The 23,582-nt window shown below is 45.9% G+C and overlaps 1 protein-coding gene across 1 annotated transcript; it reads right to left on the bottom strand.

Annotated features, from left to right (window-relative positions):
• Positions 1–41: 41 nt before the first annotated feature.
• On the bottom strand, positions 42–7,948 carry LOC148222315 (axonemal central pair apparatus protein HYDIN-like). The gene is made up of 6 exons (XM_088172229.1): positions 7,874–7,948; positions 7,612–7,731; positions 5,639–5,773; positions 3,636–3,835; positions 1,100–1,224; positions 42–193 (listed from the first exon to the last, which is right to left on the bottom strand). The coding sequence occupies exons 1-6, from the start codon at positions 7,946–7,948 to the stop codon at positions 42–44; spliced, it is 807 nt and encodes a 268-aa protein (XP_088028355.1).
• Positions 7,949–23,582: the final 15,634 nt, after the last annotated feature.

The following is a 23,582-nucleotide window of genomic DNA, read 5'->3' as shown; positions in this document are numbered from 1 at the left end:
TAGGTACAGTGAGATTGGTCAGATGTGCTCAGGTGACCCACTCAGATCACTGGGATTTCTGCATCAAAGTCCTTCAGGTGACGCTGAGGAGCCCTGTTCAGTCCTGCCTTGCCCAGGGTGTCCCTTGGGTACCCCACGAGACTCCTGTCTCTCCAGATCCCTTGGATCCTTTGTTGCTGACAAGCAAATATGCCTGGGGGCATGTGGGCAGAAAAAAGAGGCCCAGAGGAACAAGTGAAGTGACAGCCCACCGAAGGAGGGGACACAGGCAAGGAAACACAACCAGCCCGGCTCTGCAATGTGACAAACCACTACAAAATGAACACCATGAAAATCATCATCATCTCCCTGTCCAAACCCACAGCCACATCAGTCTTGAAATACTTTATATTGTTCTGATCTCAAAACCCAAGCTGGAGCATTTAAAATGAAATAAAAAAGAGACAAAGGAAATATTAATAAGAACCGAGCAGCTTCTATATGAAGATTGAATGGGATTCCTCAGTCTAGAAATCAAATGGGAGATAGATCTGAGAGGTCCGCAACAGCATGAATGGCCTGGGAAATGGGGACGAGGAAAGATTTGTCCTGATTTGTCACCAAACAGGAACTTGAGGGCCTGAAAATGTTATTAGACAGAAACTAAATGTATGTGCAGAGGGCAACATAGAAAAAGGGTCTGTGACAAGCCAATGGAGAAGCAGCATACGGGACAGAGGTGTGCAAGAAATACATTGCATTGGAGAGGGTCTGCTGGAGACCTCACACCTCACATACAGCACTGCTCAGCAATAAAATCAAACTTCTCCCAGGCACAGCCACACGATAGTGGAGAATCAGGGTTCCTCCTTCCTCCACTCAGCAACTGCCAGCAAAACAGGATTCCAAAAATCTTAGCCCTGTTAGAGGGGATCCACTTTATCAACCCCCTAAACACCAGGGAGTTCTTAGTTTTCTTTAGGGTAAAGCTGGAACAGGGGAGGGGATTGCTGGAAACATTGCTGGAAAGCTGGAACATCTAGAGGGAATTGAGGAAGATGTGACAACAGGGAGTGATGTGGAGAACTGTCCTGTGCCCTGTGCAGGGCCCAGCACTCACCTGTGTTGCAGCACACTGCCAGGGACGCGGAATGGTCACCAATAGTCAGCGGGTGAAATTCCACTGTCACCTGCATGGTGTCACCGGCGCCCAGAGTTCCCCTGGCTGGAACCACGGAGAAAGGACTGCAACACAAAGACAGGGATCAGGACTCAGGGGGACATCTGGGGATTGTACTCCTTCTGCAGTGCAGGTCACTTCAGCTCACTTGGGAGCTGCTCAGCGGGGAGCAAACAGATGACAGTCAACAGAAGACAGACAGAACAGACGGGATCAGAAACAGCTACTGACCCACTTGTGAGGAGATCCAGCCCTCAGAAGATCCTGTGGGATAAAACGACCTCATCTCCCCCATACTCTGGCAGGAGCACATCAAAGAAGCAGAACAGGAGGTTTCTGTGTATTTACCAGCAATGCAGTCTGGGACTCTGGGTTGCCATCCAGGCTGGTAACAGTTCGCTTGGCCCACCAGAGAAACTGTGTAATGTGTTGGAAATAATTATGTAAATGTGTTGGTGCACTTTGGATTTAGCAGGAGCAATTAGGATTGGTCACCAGGTAAAGAGCTCTTGAGCCTGACAAACACAAGACTCTGTGCTTTGATGCTCAGGGACAGCTCAGGTGAAATGTGCTTCTGCCCAGCAGCTGCTGGGCTTGGTGCTCTTCTACAGCCCCACTGAGGAAACAGAAGTTCCTGGCCTTGGTGATTTGCTGGTGATCAATCTGTCACTTAAGAGTGTGTTCTGGGAGTTTGGTGATGAATGCATCACATGCAAAAATAAAGAGAACATCTGGCAAGCTGAACTTTACTCATGCCAATAGTGACAGCTGATGAAGTTGCTTCAGGTTCTGCTCATTAAGGACCTATGGCTGCAGTTATGGGCCTGACCTGTTCCCATTACCACTAGTGAGAACATTGCTACTGGCTGATGGAGAGGCCTTGGGCCAGCAATGTTTATGTGCTGGACGAGAGACTTTGGAGAGAGGGCAAGAAAGACAAAGCCCCAGCAGCCCCAGAGCCAGATTGAGCCTGCCCTCAAATGGCAGAATGGGAATAACAATCCTGGAGGTGACTTCAGGGATTGTCTGAGAAAGAAAGTATCTTCTTACTTTCAAATTATCAGGAGAAGAGGATCCAGCCAAATTCAGGACTCAGTTGTCAGAACTGAAAAACTGAGTGCAAATCAGCCCCTGCAACTTCTACATCCCACCCCGGGCTGTACCCACCAGACTCCTCTATTACTGCTGTAGCAGCCATCTCTCACATAGACCTGGCTCCCCAAGACCCAAGCACACAAGCTCTACAGTTAAACTTCACTCCTCTGATTTTCAGCCAACATCACTAAGCTGTTCCCTGAGCCCACACATAGAAGGGCTGTGAAGGAGACATCCCTGACACTGTAATAACCAAATGAAAACCATTTGGTTGGGGCTGGCAGGCTAAATTTTGGCCTTTTATCTGTTAGTTGTGAGCTGTTCTTTAAGACAGTTCTCATCCTGTTAGATCTACCCTATCAATGAATCACTACTGCACCTGACAGTCAGAAAAGATAAGGTATGGAGATATGGAGGGGGTTTCAATAGGTTGAATGGGTTTTCTTCTCTTTTTAACTAGGACCATTTGCATGCTTGTTTTCTTGTATGGCATCTAAAGACAGGTCCAGATCTCCCAATGGCACCTTGCAATCCCCAGACACTGGTCTTGCTTTGAGCAGTATGTCTGCTCAGATGATTTCCAGAGGCTCCCCTCCAGACAAAGTTATTCTATACTTCTGTCTTCTAAATCAGCCCAATTGCTTTTCACATATTCACTAAATGTCTCCTATTTCCTATACACCTGTGCATGTACCTATGGGCATGTGGTATATTGACAGGCATTAGAGGAGCTCGCCCTTTATGAAAGTTGCCAATGAAGAATTCAGGATCTCTTGGCAAACATTTAACACAAACCAAAATGAAAAAGCGGCAGAAACACAGGAACTTCGGAGTATTTAAAAAGAAATCTCAAAGAAAGGGGGAAAGACCTTATTCAGAGATTTAAATCATCCCTTTGAAATTTTCAACTGGCTTTCAAAGGTTTGTCATAGAACAGAAGAGGTGACTGATGTCCTCAGCTGACAAGGGAAATCAGATCAGCTTTAAGTACAAGGACCTGCACCGGCTGCCCAAACATAGCTCATGTTGGGCATGTGATGCAGGGACCACTGGAAAGCCACGTGCCTGTGGCCTCCCAGAGAATGGGTCTATTTGGCTGACAGTGGGGAGTAACCATTTCAGAAGCTGCTTGTGCCCAGGAAGGTGCAAGCCAGCTACTAACATGTTCCAGCAGCCTGCAGGAAATCTGGGACAGAGAAAGCTCAAAGGCTGCATCCTGCATAAAACACGGGAAGCAAGAGCAAATTGCCCCACATGTCCTGCCCATTTCCAGCCAGGGCTGCAGGGCAGCAGCTCCGATGCTCCGGTTCCTTTTGTTGCTCTTGACCAGCTCTGTTGTCTCCCAAAGGGGTTTTGCACAAGGACAGATGAGCTGCCTCACCTCTGGGTGCTCAGCTGGTAATCAGCTGCCAGGTTCCCGATGTTGTGAACCAGCAGAGTCTTCCGGGTGCTGTACTTGACTGGGCACTCCGAGAAGTCCAGCTGGTCAGGGAAGTCCAGGATAGCTCGGGCACCAATGGCCCGAATTGGCACAACTATCCGTTCCCTTGCAGTGAGGCAGACGAGCTCGTGGCAATAATTCTGCAGGAAAAGAAACTAGCTCAGCACAGGGCATTTAGTGCATCCCCATGGCAGAAAAAAACCCATTTCCTATAACCCTTCAAGGGCATCAATTCACCTATTCCACCCCAAAATGAAGACTAAGTTCTACTAATATGTCACATTTGAAAGGCACCAGTGCACTTTGCAAAATCTGTCTCGGTGGCATTAAGCTCTTGTGTCACTTGGGTCATACAAAGAACTGCCCTAGGCCACCACAATTTTTGCTCTAAATTTTAATGATATTAAATAATTCCTAAGTCCCTTCTGAGGAACATGGAGCTAGGGAACACAGGACGTTCCTCTTTGGGCTTCTATTCCTGCTGTTTGAGAATAGGACAAAGTGTTAAACTGACTCTAAGCAGCAAAAGGAAGATGAGAAAACAGCTGCACCCAAAGCACCTCTGACCTGGTGTAAAAACATCACTTGGCTCAGAACTCCACTCTAACTTTGCCTCTCCAACCAAGTCAGGAGAAGAACAGTGCTAAGAGGTAGCGGGATGCTGTTGGAAAGAGCCTCTCTTTGTTTCCCTGCAAGGCTTCTTGCCTTCCATGATGCCAAGTCCTAAAGCCTTCTGCATGAAAAAGCCTCCAGATCACAGCACTGAGATCTGACTTGCCAGGGCCTCAGCACTGGTATTCAAACCTCCACATAAAAGCTCCTTTGGCACAGAATGGTGCCAGTTGACAGAGGAACCACAGTGACAGGCATGAACACAGAGCCACAGCAGTGTCACTGCCACAGGCTCTGGGCTCACAGGTCTGCCTGCAGGTTGTACCTGCCCTACACGAGCTCTTTCAAGCAGGCGGCCAAGTCCCCTGCAGCTCACCAACCTCCTGCTGGCTAAGGGCCCCTAGAGCTCAGTGTGCCTGTGCCAGGCTGGGCTCACGGGCACAGCACATCCTCTGCCCTGGCCTTGCAGCTGTGTCGTGGTCAGTTGGGCTCTGGGACAGCACAACTGCAAGGCTGGAGAACAGAGGCTGTGCAAAAGCACCGTCTTTGCTCCAGCCCAGGGTGAGGCAGGCAAGCAGTTGCCAGTCAGGAAGGAGGAAAGCTCTCTGACCTCTTTGTTCCTCTAGTGTTTTCCATAATAATTAAACCCTTTCCACTGTACCTAGAGATGGCCGAACATCCATCAACACCCCTTGTGGGACACATATTGAGAAAGTAAGAAAATTACAGCCTGAAAAATACTCCAGGCTGGAGCTTTTCAGCTCTGTTCTCAGCCAATGAGCTGGTCCAGCTCAAGGCTAGGGAGAATTTCTCCCAGGGTGATAATTTGGTCAAAATAAAAAGGAATTAAGAACAAGATAGAACACCTGTTGGGGTACGTGACCAGGCCCTAAGCATGGGGTGTCTTCTCTCTGAACCAATCACCTTTTCTCTACTCTTGGGGTTGCGAGTCATGCTATAAAACCAAGTGTGTTTCTGAATAAACTTGTCTCTTTCTTTCTGTCATGACAGACCACCATGTAGCTGTGCATCTTATTTGCGCCGCACTTAAAGGGTTAAAACCCCTTTCCACGGCTACACACCCCTCTGTCATTTTCATACTGTTCCCCATTCATCTTCCCTCGGGAATGCTGAGCAATGTGCAAGGAGAGGAGGCAGAGCCTGTCAGGCCTGCGTGCAATGCCTGACACCACATGCCAAGGTGTGAGTGGCTGCAGGCTGCCTGCCCACAGCCTGGAGCCAAGCCCACAGCATGGAATGGGCCGTTGCCAGAGTGCAGGGAAAACAATGGCTTTGGAGATAATTCTGAGGTTTGGCTCCTCCAGTCTCACCTTCATCTCGTCGGGGGTGAAGCGGATGCGCAAAGGGGAAGATGTGCCTGGTGGCACGATGTGGAACACATCATTGGGGCACATCAGCTCAAAATGAGGTGATCTCTCCATGGAGACCTTCACCGGCCGAGGAAACTGCAGGAAAGACATGAAACAATGATCATGCAACTGGTGGAAACAGGACGAGAGGAGAACTGTCCATGCCCTGGTGACCCCTTTTCCAAAGCTGTGGTGGTAAAGGCACATAATTCACAGGGGTCAACTTGAATCCCTTCTGTCTGCGCCCAGCATTTTGGCCAGGGGCAGTAGGGCAATGCCTGGTGGGAAGGAAGGGCCAAGCAGGTCAGCACCAGCAGGATGGAGACAGAGCACCTGAACCAAGTCATCTGCATATTCAACAAGGCCAAAAAAACCTGGTGGGAAGGAAGGGCCAAGCAGGTCAGCACCAGCAGGATGGAGACAGAGCACCTGAACCAAGTCATCTGCATATTCAACAAGGCCAAAAAAACCTGCTGGCATGTGCCCACACACAGCCATACAGTCGTGTTCCAAAGGGGGAATGTGCTGCCTGAAAGCAAAACAGCACATTATCCTGGGGGAAGGAAGAAATTCCCTGCTAGCAGATCAGGTTTGGGCAGGGCACTTCTGGGGATACAGTCATGTGGGCAGATCAGCAAGAGAGGAGACCAAACTCTGTGGCCTTACTGGGAATAAAAGCAAACCTGAAAAGCAAAAGAAGGAACACAGCAAGACAACCCCTAAACCAAGGAGATGACAAAGAGAATTTAAATGGGCAGTAAAGCAGCAAGGAAGAATCACAAAACGATGAGAGCAGTCAGCTTGCCAAAGGTGACAGAAACACAGGCTGTGCCTATCGACTATGGGCTTCCAAGGCATTTTCTGCCTGGAGGAACATGACCAGCACTGACTCACAGTGTGGTTCCAGTATCAAAAGCCAGTCTTGGCTCTCCAGGGGTTCTTGCTGCCTATGCAGGCAAGCTGGGCTGCTGGGCATTCCTGACAGGTTCTGCCCTCTGGAATACACAGACACAGCAAACATGCGTTTTCTAGCACATAGATATCGAGCCTGAGCACCAAAATGCTCTCAAAAAGTCTAAACCAGATGATTTTGAGACCCTCCTGTCTCTTCCCACAAGCCCACTCTTGGCACAAGCCTCATTTGAGAAAATGTTTCCCTGACTGAAATTCAAATGGTCTCAGTTTTCCTCTTTACAGTGGAACACAACTGCTGACATTGTTCAAGTTTTTTGCTCTCAACTCTCTTGGGAAACTGCAAAACAATCACCATTTCTTCAAGTGAAGCTGAAAACCTCCAGGCGCACATGGCTTTGCATGTGCTGTGGTTCTCCAAAGGGAAAGCAGAGCACCACATTGCATTTGGAAAATCTGAGCAGAGCCGGATGAAGCTTAGCAAGAACCTGAAGTGGCACCTAAAGGCCTCCTGCTGCTTCTGCTGCACAAATCTGATTCCAGGGCTGTTTCAGAACACTTTTCCTGCACTGCCAATGCCATTAATGATAAATGATTGCAGCATCAAGTGGAGAAGACTCAGCCTCTGAGCCTTGACGGTGAGCTGCACAAAGGGAGCCAAACAGGCTGAGAGAGACAGAGATTCCTACCAGGAGCCAAGATTAGCCAAGGAGACACAGGATGTGGTATACACTCAAGGCAAAGCATGAGAGCAGGTACGAGCTGTACAGCCCTCAACATTCCTATCAGTCCAGCGCTTTCAAGAGAAGGAAACTCCTTTGGGATAGATACCATCAATGCATTCCCAAAATCAGGCAAGAATTCCCTGCACAGGAAGATTTCCACCATCTTGCAGGACAAAGGCGCTGAGACATTTTCTTCTGGATGTGCTGCAGCAGATAACTTGCTTTGCTGTACACTATGGGAATGACACCACTCTCCTCTCTCAGCACAGTCTTAAAGCTCCATGTCCCAGCACTTACCTTGTCCTTATTTACGAGAGACAATACCATTTCAGAGACCTCCTGAGTGACGAAGTTCTCAAATACCAGCTCTGGTGGGGAAACCTGGAACAAGCTCTGTTTCTGGTGAACTGATGGCAACTGGAGAGGCAAGAGAGAGCAGGGAGAGGTTCAGCTGCTGGGAAGAAGGTTGATGAAGGAGACTTTTACACTGAGCCCCAGTGAAGTACAGACTCTGGGTGAGCACGTCTGCCCAGGCCACACTGGGGAAACAGTAGCTTACCCACCTCAGCTCTGAGCTGATCATGAGCTGCTGGGCCACACAGAGCAGGCTCAAGCCAAGCTGCTCTTTTGGCATGTATTTCTGCAGGTTTCCTCTCCAGAATGGCAGGCAGCACTTACCTTAAGCACATCTCTGTGCCCACGGAGTCACAGAGCTCTGGGGCACTGACTGAGCACTCATGGAGTAAGTAAAACCCATGAATTTACATCAGACTCCATGGGAAACAATTTTGGGATGTCCTTACTCTAAGAAACTGAGGCCCACATAACTACAAATATCTTTTTTGATCTAGAACTTAGACATCAGTAAAAAGAGAACAGTACCAGAGGAGGTGTGGGAGATGAGGTGATATTTTGCTGAAGCCAAATGTTACTAAGTGAAGGAGTGAAAGTTGTTGGTTCTATGTGTTTGGGTTTGTTCTGGTTGTTTTGTTGCATGTTGCTGAGCTGGGAGAGGGATGGGGTTGAAGACCTGACTAAAAAGATGCAGGATGAGAGGGGAGGGGGCAGGAAAGTTGGCGGTCGGGAGAGAATTTGAGTTCCCGAGTACCCATCCAATGGCAAAGGGGACAGGGACCACTCTAGCCAGGTATAAAGGGGTAGAAAGATTGGAGGGTGTGTTTGTTTGTCTGGGGTGGGAGCAAGAGATGCCTGGCTCAGCTGAATCGTTACTAATAAACAGTTTTCTTTTGCTTCGATGATTTTGTCCCCTATACTTGTATTTAAACGTTAGTGCGTTTCTAACAGAGGTAAAGGCAAACATGAAGTAACACAGAAGTTGGGAAAAAGACAAATGAGGTGAATGCTGAATGAGGATAAGGTTCAGTTCTTTTAGCAGCAACTTGGGTAAGAGTAGAGTTGCTATCTCCTTTTTCCATGAGCTTTAAATGGGTGCTTTCTTGTAACCTAGTATTGCTATCTTATTTGATACGATTGTAGAGGCACGTCTGGAAGGACACAACAGCAAATGCTTCTGGAGCAGACATTGCTTTGAGAAAACTCTCCCCTGCTTTGTCTGCTTTCTCCAGCCACACTGCTGTCAGTCCAGAGACACAAGCAGGTCTCCTGTGTGACCTCACAGGAGACTCAGTCTGCTGAAGGGAGTGGCTGCAGCACGCTTGTCCCTTAGTTGTGCCCCTCTCTGAGGTGTTCCTAAGGCCCCTCTCCAGGGCAATCCTTAACCAGTTTGTTACATGTCTCTTACTGCCAATTTCCTGCTCAGCAGCCCACCTCAGTCACCTACCCATTTCGTCTGTGCTTTATACTGAGCCAGTCCTGCAAGAAAAGCAGCTTTAGACACACCTCTAAGTAGGCTCTGATCCAGATAAAGCACATCCATTCCCCTCTGCCCAGGGCAAATCCCCTGTACATCTGGCAGCCTGCAAAATCTAACATCCCATCAGAGTCCCTACACATTGTTCCAACCCAAGGCGTTAATGCAATTAGTTTTGTTAAATCTGAAGGAATTACTGCAGGTCCTCGGCCTTCAAAGGCCAATGCTGCCACTCTGGAGGGAATCCTATGACCCCAAGCTCTTGATGGTGACCACACCAAAGCAAGAGGTGGCTATTTCAGCAGGAGAATGGCAAATGGTAATTTTGTGCCTTTGTGTCCCCAGCCTTCCCCCTGTTGTTTTAGCAATGGCAGCTACACTCCAACAAATCCCAGCAGCTTCAGCAGAGGTTATTTGTGTTGGCTTAGTGCAGATCAGGACTCCAAGTCCACCACCACCAGCAGTTTGCAATGACAACAGGACCTAGACACTGAGGTATTTTGCTGGAGGCAAGCCTGTCAAAAGCACACGCCCTCTTCAAACTTCACATCAAACAGAAAAGAAAAGAACAGGAAAAGGCTACCTTTTGACTAGTTCCACTCATGGGTAGAAATGGGCCAATTCTGGGCAGAAAACTCGCCCCATTGCTGGCCTTCTTCTTCACATTGAGAAACTTCTCCCTCAGGAATCTGGAGGGAAGCAGCTGAAAGGCAAAAAAAACCCAGCTAGAGCCTCAGAGATGCGCTTGTTCAGAAAAGCTTTACTTGAACAAGTGGCACTGGTGAATAATTTGTGATCACATCGTCTAGGACAGTTCCAGAAGCCCTGGAAGTTACCTGCTGAAATACTTAGCATCAGTAAACTAATAATACAGGGTGCAACACACATACTCCAACCACATGGCTCTGTGCCATTAGCTTCTCCGTGATTTGATGTGACATATTTGGGGATTTCTGCTCTTTGGGTATTTGTTTCCTCTTTAGTTTCATTGGATTGAGGCAGTGACCTTTTCAGAGAGTGGGGAGGAGCTAGCTCTCAGAACTCCCCTAACTCCATCCCTGCACAACACTCAAAACTCACAGCGAGGAGAGAGCACTGCTGAGAGAGTCCAAGAGATGCATGAAAGCAAAGTTGGCCCAAGAGTGAGGTGCACAGGAAGGTGTCCAAGTTTTAGTTCTCTCTGTTAATTAGCATTTGTGTTCTCCTTCTTGGCTCACAGACCCCTCCACAGAAGAAACCAAAGGGATCTCCTTGACAGAGCCTCAGCAGTGGGGCATCTTCAGTCAAGTGAGCTGCAGCCAGCCAGGGAACCTTTGTGGCCCTGACTCCACTGCTGTCTGCAGGGCTGGATCTGTGCCCCACACAGGAGATGAGAGAGAGCAGCTGGTTTGGAACCTCTTCTAGCTGGGACCAGCCTTGTCTCTCAAGTCTTTGGGCAGAGTCTGAGCTTCCCCCTCACGTCACACGCCCAAGGGCAGGTTGGTCAGAGCAGCACAGGTGAGTGTCCAGCCTGACAGGAGGAATTACTGTGACAAAGGGAAAGGGAGAGAAGCACATGCTGAGGGCTTCAGCTGTACATTGGTTTAACTTGGCTCCGGTGGCACAGCCAGGCAAGATGCTGGAGTGTCCCTGAAGCAGCACACGGTGTTCCCTAGTGCACCAGGACAGCCCCCACCCACAGGAGAACGGCACAAAGAGGTGGGGAGGGGTCTGCAGCTTCACAGTGCTGCTGGACAACAGGCAGGGCAGGGAGAGGAGGGACACGAGGAGAGTTTCCAGCCTTAACACGGCCCCAGTGGGTACTTACAGTAATAGACTTCAGTCTTTCCCTGGACAAAAGACGAGGTGTCGATGACTTCTCCGGGAATGCAGAAGCCATTTTGGTGGGAGGATGTCACAGATGAGTGACAATTCCTCAACAAAACTGGAAGGAGCAACAATGGAACTCTGAAAATCCAGAACCCAATTCATGGCAGACTCAAGGGATATACTGGTGCTACAAATTTTAAATTCTTTGAAAGTAGCTAAGTGCTTGTTTGGCGTAAGCAGCCAGTGTCCTAAGGCGTCTAGTTGGACTTTCTTTGAACTATATGGCTACGTTTTGCAATTCCAAGATGGATCATACTGAAACCCGGAGCTAAAAATCTGAACATTAATAATAGTTAGAACAGACAAAGCTGTAGTTTAAATATTACTTTAAAATAGCTTGAGTTGACCTCCTCTTCTTTAGGCTAAACAACCTCTACTCTCTTAGCTGCTCCTCACAAGACTTGAGAAACTTGAATGTTACAGCTAATGGCTTAAATATTGTTAGAAAGGACTTTCTGCCCATTGTGAAAAAACTGTATAATGAAGCTGTGACCACCAAAGCCCACCCCTCCCTGAAAATGCCTCCTGACTGGAAGTTTGGACTGTGAGTTAAGCCACCTAAGGGAACTTGAGACAAGATAAAGGGGACTCCGTTGTCCTATTCTCTCAGGTCTGGGGAGAAGTAAACAAGGCTGAGGGAGAAAAATGTATCCACAACAAAGCCAAACCCAGCAGCTGTCCTGAAAATCAGCCCTGTCTGGGTTCAGGCTGAGCAAATCATAGGCACAGACTCATCTGCTGAGGCCAGCTTTGCACACAAACCTCCCATCAACAGAGGGAGAAGGAGGAAATTTTGGGGGTATGGCATAACCTCTGGTAATAGGCAGTGGACACCCATCCTCCCTCCCACAAACTGGCTCAGCTCTAAAACTGCCCAGCCCAGAAGGCCCCATCCAGGGGATTCCCATGAGGGGCAGCTGAGGAGGTGTCATAACCCATCAAAGTGCCCCCAGACCCATGCCTGAGGCCTTGAACCAGATGACTGCATGGGATGCAAAGTAACACAACAGATCTGAAAATACAGAACCCAATTCATGCCAGACTCAAAGGATGTACTGGTGCTAAAGATTTTCTATTATTTGAAAGTAACAAGAGACAGAGTCAATCTTGTCCCACTGCAGGGAGGTAAGGTGATAATTTCTATTTAATCATCTCTGTCACTCTCTTTCTCCCTCCCCTTCCCAACCCCCCTTCCCCCACTCCTCCTTTTTCTATTTATTTTTCTCTCTCTCTTCCTCACATTTACTGTTACATAAAATCCTGGCTTTTGACTTTGGCAAATGGTCTCGTTTGCACCTTAATTCAGAGGCATCTCCCTAATAATTTTGGTAACCAGATCATAATAACCCGCTGAAACTTGAACAGAACTCATTCATCTTTAAGCAGGTAAGTAATCACTAGAGGGAAAAACGTATAGACGAATATATTTAGGAAATGTTGCTTTTCTTCAGTGAAAAAAAAGCCCCATCAGTAGACCATCTAATGTACATCCACTCAGCTGTACATGCCACTGAACTGCTGTACCCGAAGACTGGCATTATTCACATCCTGTATTTCCCTCTGGCATTCTCTTCAGAGCACAGATGTGACAAAACCAAAAAGTACAACGTTAGTCAACCTTTACCTTCAAACCTAATTCGGGATTCGCTTGCAGAGACCAATGCTCTGCGAGATCAGGACTCGCTCGCAGAGCCCAATACTCTGCGAGCTCAGGACAAGCCCGCAGAGCCCAATGCTCTGCGAGCTCAGGACTCACAGAGACCAATGCTCTGAGAACAATTCGCTTGGCGACTGGCGCAGTGTAGCCGTCCGCACACGCTCAGGCTGCCAACAGCGGGCCAGGAGCGCGTTCTGCGGGAGCTGAGGCCGCAAAGCCGTCACAGACGGTGGGGCCGCGTTCGCGGTTACCGGGCAACCACGGCACCCGACAGGCGGGCCGGGGCCGGGCCGGGGCCCGAGGGCGGTGGAGCTGGGCGGGCCTTGGTCTCTCCTTCGGTCCCGCCTCCGTCCGCTCCCGATCCCGCCTCGTTCCCCCCTCGCTCTCGCCTTGTTCTCCCTTCGATCCTGCCTCGTTTCCGCCTCAGTCCACCCTCGATCCCACCTCCTTCCCCCTTCAGTGCCCCCTCGATCGTGAAAGTGGGAATCAGCGAACTGCAGATCCTGGACTCCCTTCAAGACCCAATAAACTTTCCCTCAGATTTCCGTACAAAGACGGGTCCTTTGTCTCTTTCGTCAGACAGTTTTTGTTTTTAGCAAGCGTGCTCCGGGCTCCGAAAGCACAGGTCGCTCCCAGAGAGACCCATTGAAGTGCACCGCTTCAAGGGGTGCCCAGACAAGTACAGGAAGAGTCTCTGTGAGCGACTCCTGGGACAAATTGGCTGCACCATTGTCCCAGGAAAGAAGACGCCTTTGGCTCAGCCACAACCCTAAAGCGAGACCGGACTTATATCAGGGCTCGCTGAAGGGAGAGTTGGCACCCTCCAAGCGGCATGAGGAACAGTTTTGGCTGACGACGCCCACGGGACATTTTTCGAGACCTGTACCCGGACCCGCCGGAGAGGGAGTTGGTGGGCAGGCGCCTGGGGTTCAGGATTGTTGGGATTGTTTTGTCCTGTGAGTGGGAATCCCTTTTGATCAGGGACAGTCATGGGAGGTGCTCTTACTAGGGCTGACAAGGATGTATACGTTCGGGTTAGGCAAGTTCTAGGGGAAATACGTTCGTAAGGGGAGCTTAAAATGTTTTGTTCATTGGTTGTTTAAAGAGCAAAGAGGAAGGGGAAATACAGGTTGTATAAGCTCTGCTGTTGCCTGATACTGCTGCTTAAATTTAGGGATATTGAGCCTTTACGATTTTTATCCTCCCCTCTTTAGTCTTTCCTTTTCTTATATACCACAAGACACTAGGCTGTGTTATGAATGATGTTCTATTTTTCCAATTTATCAAGCAACAAGATTAAATTTAATAGTAAGTTTTTAATAGTAACAAAATGAATACAATTAATGTATTGGAGATTAAACAATCAAAGTGCATATCTTTAAGATTCTACTAAATTTGGCAGTAAGTAATTTAGTATAATTGAGGTTCGTATAAAGCATAAGCAAAAGCGACCGGGGAGGAGCCCCCCTCCGACCGGGGGTACGGGGAGTGGCTCGCCATTCCTCACGTACCAAAGCATCCAGGCTAACAATCCCACTTATATACTGTAGGCTACAGAAGTTTCTAGAAAACTCCTCCTAGTTTCTATTCCTAAAATCTATGCCACTATGTTGTATGGTGCATGCTCTACTAATAGGTTAGGGGTCTCTCATCCTTTTGAGGGTCTTATTTCCGATGAAGGCTCATCGTCTTCATCAGTGACCGAGGTGTGACCCGCAGGTAGCGCAGGCGTCCTGTGTGACTGAGCAGATGTTTTCCATAACAAGACTTTAATTGAGTCCCATGCTTGGAATCATCCCATTTTGGCCCATTTCAAGGTCAAAACTTTCTAGATGCTGCTTGTCAGACCTACGTCCTTCTACTATTCTTGTTTGACTTTCTTCCAACATCCTTCTTCGACTTCCGACATCTGCAAGATGTCCTTTGCCCTGTCTCACCCATCTCCCCCCTCACTCTGTAATAATTGTCTTCTATTGATCTAAATACAATTTTGTTAATATAGTTACAACTTAATTAGCACGAATCACATTTATCACAATTCCCCCATTTCTCTTTTTGATCATATTGATTCGTGCTCTAAAAAGTTGCTACTTGGTATTGTCTATGTTTCTTCATTCTAGACTCCAATTTTTCTAACATTTCTTATGTGGCATCCAGCTTTTCATACTCCTTCTCAAATTTGGTTAACATTTCTCATGCCATGGTATTCTCTTTGCATTCAGTCACCATTTTCTCGATCTTTCTCCCTCGAGTGCGAGTGGATTGTGCTTTCAGTACCATCAAGGAATTTAATTTCCCTTTTGCTGTTGATTCTAGATCCATGGGCATGGCTGTAAGTTGCATTCCTTGAATTACTGAGTGGATTAGTCTGCTTAGACAGGGTATCATGCAGGGTAGAAACAATAGTTTTAAAACAGAACACAACAGCATGAATCCCAGTTTTTTCCACCACACGCCCCCAGAAAGTTTATCCCACCAATCAGCTTTCAGGATAGAATTCCATTTTTGAAGTGGTCCATATGCCACTCTTAAGTTTATCAGCAAGCTTTGTGATGGCCTCCCCATGATCATCTATTTCCATACAGCACTCAGATTCATTAAACCTCCCACAAACTCATCCTTCTTCTGCTAATAGATAGTCTAGATCAATTTCTTGCATCAAATCTGCAAAAAGGTTTTTATTTGAAGTTGGCAAATCCCAGTCGCCATAGTGCTGTTTTCATTGTTTCTACACCTCATTCAGTTTTCTTAACTCTTTCCCTCTGATCTTTTTCTATCTTTTTTTGTTTCTCTTTATTCTTCAACTTCTATTCTCATATTTTTAAAAACAAAAGAAAATTTTATATCTAGGACAAAGTTGATCATGGTTAGGATAAGGAGTTCACCCATTGAATCCTAAATTTCTTCTTACTCAATAGAATTTTTGACTTCTCACACAGTTTTCTAAAAAGCTGCTACAATCGTAACAGGCAGCACTAACATTTGAATGTGCCACAAAAACTGATTTAACCTTATCCTTGACCCACAGGCATCAGGAATAGTTTGTTTCTTTACTGTTGGCTCTTGTGTTGCTTGTCGTCTTGGAATTTGTTCCTGCATGGTCTGTTCTTTTTTTGCTCCATGCTGTCTTATGGTTTTAGCCAGTTGCCAGGGGTATTATAGTAAGCACAATGAAAATAATCCTCAGGAATTTTAACTTTCTACCTGTCTCAAGGCCCCTTGGGTTGCAGCCAAGGGCCGAGATGTCCATCTTCTCGGTAGCAAAGTTTTTATCCTGGGATTTGTTTCTCTTTGATACCCTTGGCCTCATAAGGTTCGTATGAGCCATTTTAACTTTTTCTGTTCCAAAGATGGCACAAAGTATTTGTAGTTCTGCAGCACTGCCTTATCTCTCTCCCTAGATTGATCAGCCATTTTTCCTAATCCACTGAAGCTCCGGAGATATGCCAACTACAAGATTTGTTTTTACACAACTTGTCTCAGTGGTGTTCCAAAAAATCACTAAAAAATCTTTTTAAAGTTAGCTGTTTACATACACAACTTAAACAAACCAATTGTCTCTCTTTTTCTTTCACTCTAGTTACTCTTCACCACAAATTAAAACAACAGGTACAAATAACACAAATTTATGGACAACACTTTAAGCCATGGTTAGTACCTTCTCAGTGTGTTAATTGTTTTTTTGACCCTCTTAATAACAGGTGTTACCAGTCTCTTTTGCTGGAGTTGTAGTTCTTCAAATAAATCAGTTAATGTTGACTGTTGGAGGCTCTTGGAGAAATTTTTCCATCTTCCTGGGTTGTTCCCATTGATTAACGAGGTGTCTGATTCTTTCCCATCAGCGCTGTTTGGCCTTCAGGCTCAATGAGGTTGCAGTTGGCAGCCAATTCAGGATGTCCAGACTTCGATAATGCACCTCTCAAAACAACTTTAAACTGGTATGTTAAACAGCATTGCCATAAAATAACATTTTTTATCACACATACAAAAACCACATCTCCCCTTGGTCCCAAAGTACAGCGGTTCCATGCCAACTTGATGTAGACTGTGGCCTTTTGGCACCCAGTACCCTCCTTAGCTTCACCATGGATTCGTTACAATTTTCTTGAGTAATTTGTTTTCTAATTTCAAATATTCTTATACACCCATAAAATTTTAGAAAAAATGGTCACAAAGTGCTCTCATGCCCCAGTGAATCCCCCCATGCGAGCTGCCTGGGATCTGTTGGGCCAAAGGTCCCGGCACCGCTCTTCTACCGTTGGGTAGAAGAATCCATTCTTCTTCCAGAGTTACCCCCAGCTTCTTCACAGCCTCCACTTCTGCCAAGGAAAAGCATGTTTCCCCACCCTGTGCTTTTGCTTCCCGAAAAGCCACACTCACACTGCTGTTTTCTCCCAGGGCTCCCCCCCGCTTCATTATCAGTCAAATTGTTTCTTCTTGTTTTATGATGCTTGTATCCCTAAATAGTCTGTTCAGTTGGTGTTGAATATTGAATTCTGCAGCTTTAAGACTGATTCCAGGAGTGAAAGAGGGGAGAAAAAGTGCAGAATTAGTTATCAGAAACTACACTGACTCTCCTGCATTCCTGCTCACAGACCTAGTTGTCTGCAGTGGACAGTGGGAGAGAACTCTCTTTTGCTTTTTGGTTAATTTTTTTTTTTTCCCTAACCAATTAAAGCAAAAAAGTTCCCTGGAATGTGTTTTGCCTCTTTTTTTTTTTTTTCTTGAATTATTCAATCTTGCTCTGGACTAAAATCCCAAGAAAGCACTGGAAGCTCACACCGTAGCCCACCAAGCCTGGCCTGGGCCATGGCGTTTCCCAGCACTGAAGGAACTGATACCAGACAAAGTAAGTCAAGCTGCAACTCACCAAAAAACCCTCTTTTGAATCTGTCATCTTTTTGAAACAATAAGAAGTTTTGTTGTTTAATATTGTTCATTTTTATACTGAAAATTGTTTTGCCTGTTAAATAAACAGTTATTTTCCTCACTTGTCTCTGAGGAAATATTTTTTCTCTAACTAATTAAAAAAAGACTGCTTAAATTTGTTCCCCAGAAAAAATTTATTCAAATATTTCCTCCGAAATTTACCCTAAACTAAAACAAAGTCCTTGTGTCTACTATAAATATGATTTCTTCATTTTGAGAATCTACTTTCAGCTTTATCAAGGGCTCTTCTGGTGTTTCGGTCCTTATTAAATAAATGAGCCCCTGACACCCCTAGTCTTCTTGAATCATTTTTTTTTTTATTTTGCTGCCTTTTTTTTCCTGATTTTTTTTTGTATATGTCCTTTTTTTTTTTTTTAATGACAATAGAAACAACTGGGTTCTGTAACCCTAGTAACAGGAGAAAAATTTTGTAAATGTCCTTTTTTGTGACAAGAAAAGCACATAGGTCTTGTGTCCTCAGAAGTAGGACCTGATTTTTCTTTCTTCTTTTTATTCTTTCCTGATAAATTCTTTGTGTTTGTGGCTGCTTGTATTTCTTGGACTGCTGCCATTAGAATCCTGGCTTTTATTTTTTTTTCCTCATCTCTCCGAACATACACTTCTGGCGCTTCCTTTAACAACTCCTGAAGCCCCTATCCTGCCAATCTTTCAATTTTTCCAACTTCTCCCTGATGTCCCCCCCTAAGACTTAGCTACAAATTGTGTTTTCAAAAGGACCTGCCCTGCTGGTGTATCGGGGTCCATGCTTGAGTATAACTGCAAATCCTTTCTTAGTCTCTCTAACCATTCTGCCAGGCACTCATCTTTCCCTTGGTGCTCACTCGGAGATTTCCCTATATTTTGTCCCCGGGGCACTGCCTCCTGAATTCCTTGGATAATCATCCACCTGAAATCTCTCGTATTTTGCCTATGTTCTACCTCCTGATTATTCCAGTTTGGATCTGCCATAGGCCATTTCTGATCTCCTTGGTTTGGCTTCTAATGATCTCTATTCCAAGCCTGTATTCCTGACTGTCTAATCATTTCTCTCTTCCACTGTAAACAAGATTCCTAAAATAGACTGCAATTCCACTCAGGTGTAAATATTCAGTCCCAATAACTGATCTAGTCTCTCTGCTACTCCAATATGATCTTTTAGCATCCTGCCCATCTCTTTCTTAAATTCTCTAACATCCCCAGTGTTCAGGGGAACACTCACATAACTAATAGGTCCCTGTCCTGGGGCCAGATTTGCCATTGGAACCTCTTTAAGAGGGTATAATCTATCTTCCCTTCCTGCTTCCTCGTCCTCTTTGTCACTTTCTTCCTCTTGTTCCCTTCTGCCTCTAGTTCTGTGTGCTACTGGCTCGTCCTGAATAGGGGGTGCATCGGGGACCAAGGGCTGGACAGGCTGGACAGGCTGTCTGTATGGGGGTGGGAGGTGATCTAACGGGTCCCATGGCTTTATCTGGTCCCTTTTTACTGCCTGTCCTTTAGTTTGCAACAGGTATAACGAATAACCTTCTTTTTCCTGCCTTTGAACTACAAATTCACCCCCCACTTTTGGAAGCCACAAAGCAGTATATTCACTTTCCTCCTGGTTAAAAGGTTCTTTTGAATTCACATATAGATTTAAAACCTGAGAAATCCAATCCTCACATGATCCAAACTCTGGCCAGTATAAATTATTTGCACAAATCTTTTCTTTTCTCCACTCAAACATACAGTACTGTATAATTTTCTGTTTACTTTTTTCTCTTCGGGATTCCCTTGTACCCCAGTATTGTAACACTATCCCCAGGGGGCTGTCCTGAGGAATCTCGCTCCCCTTCTTGGAAACCCCTTCTCGGTTCCCAGGCACACTGGCTTCTTGTGAATTTTTCTCACACTTCGCAACCCCTGGGTCGGAGATTTTACTTTTCCTCTTGCTGCCCGAAACCCCAAGTAAAACACAAACTAACAGAGTGTCAGTTTATGCGGTGCTTTATTCAGGGCCCGGGGACCTGCGGACTCGCGTCCTAAGTCAGGATCCCCCTGGTTCGCTTTTTAGAGGGTTTTTTATACCCTTTTTACAAATGGTTTATGTGCAGAAGTACACATTCTTCTGTAGATACATTCACCTTGAAGATAGCATTTTGGCGTCATAAATCCTACATGGTTGCTTATCTTAGGACTATAGTGTTCTCCCCCTCAATCTCTCTCTTATGCCACTGCCCACCACCAGTACTTTATTTATGTTTATACTTTAACCTTATCACTAACGGTTCTGCATGCTCTTAGCACAGCACATTCTTAAGCTAGTTTCCCAGGGCCTACTCTGGGGACTGCAGTCTTCAAGCCTTAGCATTACTACTACTATTATGGTTTATACACTTTATATTCTAATATTCAGGATTTCTAGTCCATACGGTAACACTCTGACCCATCTCTGGCGGCAGCAGCTCCCTTGCTCTCTCACTCGTTCTGCGGTTCAACTCCTTCGCTTAATATACATGATCTCACTTCTTTTGCCAACCACTTGGTTCCCACCTAATTCCTTCTTTTCCTTTTATTCTCTCCCCAACTTCTTTTTCTGGCCACTCTCCACAATCCTTCGTAATCACGTACTGAAACTTCCATCTATTATCCTCCCAACAGATAGTTGAACCTGATTCATTCACTCCCTTCTTAAATCACTTCTCCGAGCATCAGCACGCTTCTCAAAGACTTTTCCCGTGAGTTCTCGGGCTGAGACTTTCCCTCCCGGTCCCTCCCGGGGTATTCACTCGCTCTCCCCTTTCAGACATTCCTCACTCACACACAAGCACACAGCCGCCCCCTTTACCCAACCCCATGGTACTCACACAGCCCGTTTTCACACAGGGTTCTGGTGCACAGGACGTTTTACGGGCACCTTTCCCTTTCTGCCGGCGTTCCCACGGGAGCCTTCTTCTTCTGGCGTGCCTCCTTGTAGCTAGCTTCTTTTCTTTATGCTTTATTTTAATTTGGAACTCCTTCTCCAAGAGAGCCTGGTCTAGCCTCGGGACCACCTTAACAACTGGTGGGGTGCTCCTTGCCAAAACTAGCCACTCTTCACTTGGACTGGAGTTCCCGGGTTTCGGCACCAAGTTGTTATGAATGATGTTCTATTTTTCCAATTTATCGAGAAACAAGATTAAATTTAATAGTAAGTTTTTAATAGTAACAAAATGAATACAATCAAAGTATTGGAAATGACAAAGTATTGGAGATGAAACAATCAAAGAGCATATTTTTAAGATTCTACTAAATTTGGCAGTAAGTAATTTAGTATAATTGAGGTTCGTATAAAGCATAAGCAAAACCGACCGGGGAGGAGCCCCCCTCCGACCGGGGGTACGGGGAGTGGCTCGCCATTCCTCACGTACCAAAGCATCCAGGCTAACAATCCCACTTATATACTGTAGGCTACAGAAGTTTCTAGAAAACTCCTCCTAGTTTCTATTCCTAAAATCTACGCCACTATGTTGTATGGTGCATGCTCTACTAATAGGTTAGGGGGTCTCTCATCCTTTTGAGGGTCTTATTTCCGATGAAGGCTCATCGTCTTCATCAGTGACCGAGGTGTGACCCGCAGGTAGCGCAGGTGCACTATGTGACTGAGCAGATGTTTTCCATAACAAGACTTTAATTGAGTCCCATGCTTGGAATCATCCCATTTTGGCCCATTTCAAGGTCAAAACTTTCTATTTCTAGATGCTGCTTGTCAGACCTACGTCCTTCTACTATTCTTGTTTGACTTTCTTCCAACATCCTTCTTCGACTTCTGACATCTAGAAGATGTCCTTTGCCCTGTCTCACCCATCTCCCCCCTCACTCTGTAATAATTGTCTTTCTATTGGTCTAAATACAATTTTGTTAATATAGTTACAACTTAATTAGCACGAATCACATTTATCCTACATGCATACTATGCTTGTCTTACAGGCTTGCCAACCCCACTGCTATGTTATTGAAGCCAGAGAAGGAATGATCCCCACTAGGGATGAGGTTCCTGTGACAAGCACAGCAACCCTGGATGACACTGGGCTTCTTGCTGACACTATCCAGCTGTTCACTGGGAACAGCCTTTGGACTACATTTGTGTTGATGGCTGTGGGCACTGGCACCACAATTGTCATAGACAAACCATTCGTCCCAGAGCTCAGCTTGGGATACTAGTTCAGGCATGAGATCTCCCCAGCTCTCCTCCTGTCTCAACAAGGAGCAGTTTTGCTGTAGTTCTTCAAGAAAAAATCTTCTTCAGTGTTCAAAGCCCTGACTCCTTCCCTGAAGGCAGAGATTCCTTTAGAAATATGTGATGGCCAGTTGAGAGTTGTTAGATGTGATAAATGTGATTCGTGCTAATTAAATTGTAACTATATTAGCAAAATTGTATTTAGATCAATAGAAGACTATTGTTACCGAGTGAAAGGGGGGGAGATGGGTGAGACAGGACAAAAGACATCTTCCAGATGTTGGGAGTCAAAGAAGAAGGTTAGAAGAAAGTCAGATAAGAATAGTAGAAGGACGTAGGTCTGATAAGCAGCATCTAGAAATACAGCTTCAACCTTGAAATGGGCAAAAATGGAATGATTCCAAGCATGGGACTTAATTAGAGTCATGTTATGGAAAACATCTGCTCAGTCACACAGGGTGCCTGCGCTACCTGCAGGTCACACCTAGGTCACCGATGAAGATGATGAGCCTTCATCGGAAATAAGACCCTCAAAAGGATAAGAGACCCCCTAACCCATTAGTAGAGCATGCGCCGTGCAGTATAGTTACGTAGATTTTAGGAATAGAAACTAGGAGGAGCTTCCTAGAAACTTTTGTAGCCTATAGTATATAAGTGGGATTGTTAGCCCAAATGCTTTGGTACGTGAGGAAGGGCAGGCCCCTCCCCGTACCCCCGGTGGGTTTTGCTTATGCTTTATACGAACCTCAATTATACTAAAACACTTACTCTCATATTTTATCCATCCCAAATTATACAACTATAATACTTTAGTGGATGGTATTTAGCTTCAATAATTTTTGTAATCATCTTTAATACTTCTGATTGTATTCATTTATAATTGCTACTATTAAAAATTTGTTGTTACTTTTAATCTTTGTTGTTTGTTTAATTGGAAAAATAGAAAACCATTCATAACATTAGATACCCTCAAAAGCCACTGAAAGGGAAACCAGTTGCTAAATGGCCACTGAATTGTCTTGATTCCTAACACATTTATGTCCTGACTTGATCAAGGAATGCTCTCGCAGGCTTCCTCAGAAGATGAGGTTCCCAAAATGGCGCCCGGATGAGGCGGTCCCTCCGTGTGGCTGAGGGACCGAGGGAAGATGGCATCACACCCTTCCCTTCCAAAATGGTGCCTCCCAGGTGTGATAAATGTGATTCGTGCTAATTAAGTTGTAACTATATTAACAAAATTGTATTTAGATCAATAGAAGACAATTGTTACAGAGTGAGAAGGGGGAGATGGGTGAGACAGGATAAAAGACATCTTACAGATGTTGGGAGTCGAAGAAGGAGGTTGGAAGAAAGTCAGATAAGAATAGTCGAAGGACGAAGGTCTGATAAGCGGCATCTAGAAATACAGCTTCAACCTTGAAGCTGTCAAAAATGGAATGATCACAAGCATGGGACTTAATTAAAGTCATGTTATGGAAAACATCTGCTCAGTCACACAGGGCGCCTGCGCTACCTGCAGGTCACACCTCGGTCACTGATGATGATGATGAGCCTTCACCGGAAATAAGACCCTTAAAAGGATAAGAGACCCCCAACCCATTAGTAGAGCATGCGCCGTGCAGTATAGTTACGTAGATCTTAGGAATAGAAACTAGGAGGAGCTTTCTAGAAACTTCTGTAGCCTACAGTATATAAGTGGGATTGTTAGCCTGGATGCTTTGATACGTGAGGAATGGCGAACCACTCCCCGTATCCCCGGTCGGAGGGGGGCCCCTCCCCGGTCGGTT

This window comes from Sturnus vulgaris, chromosome 12 (assembly GCF_052056855.1).
Source record: "Sturnus vulgaris isolate bStuVul1 chromosome 12, bStuVul1.hap1, whole genome shotgun sequence".
NCBI classification, from domain to species: domain Eukaryota; kingdom Metazoa; phylum Chordata; class Aves; order Passeriformes; family Sturnidae; genus Sturnus; species Sturnus vulgaris.
Note: the sequence above shows the minus strand (reverse complement) of the source record. Positions and strands in the feature narration are given on the sequence as shown.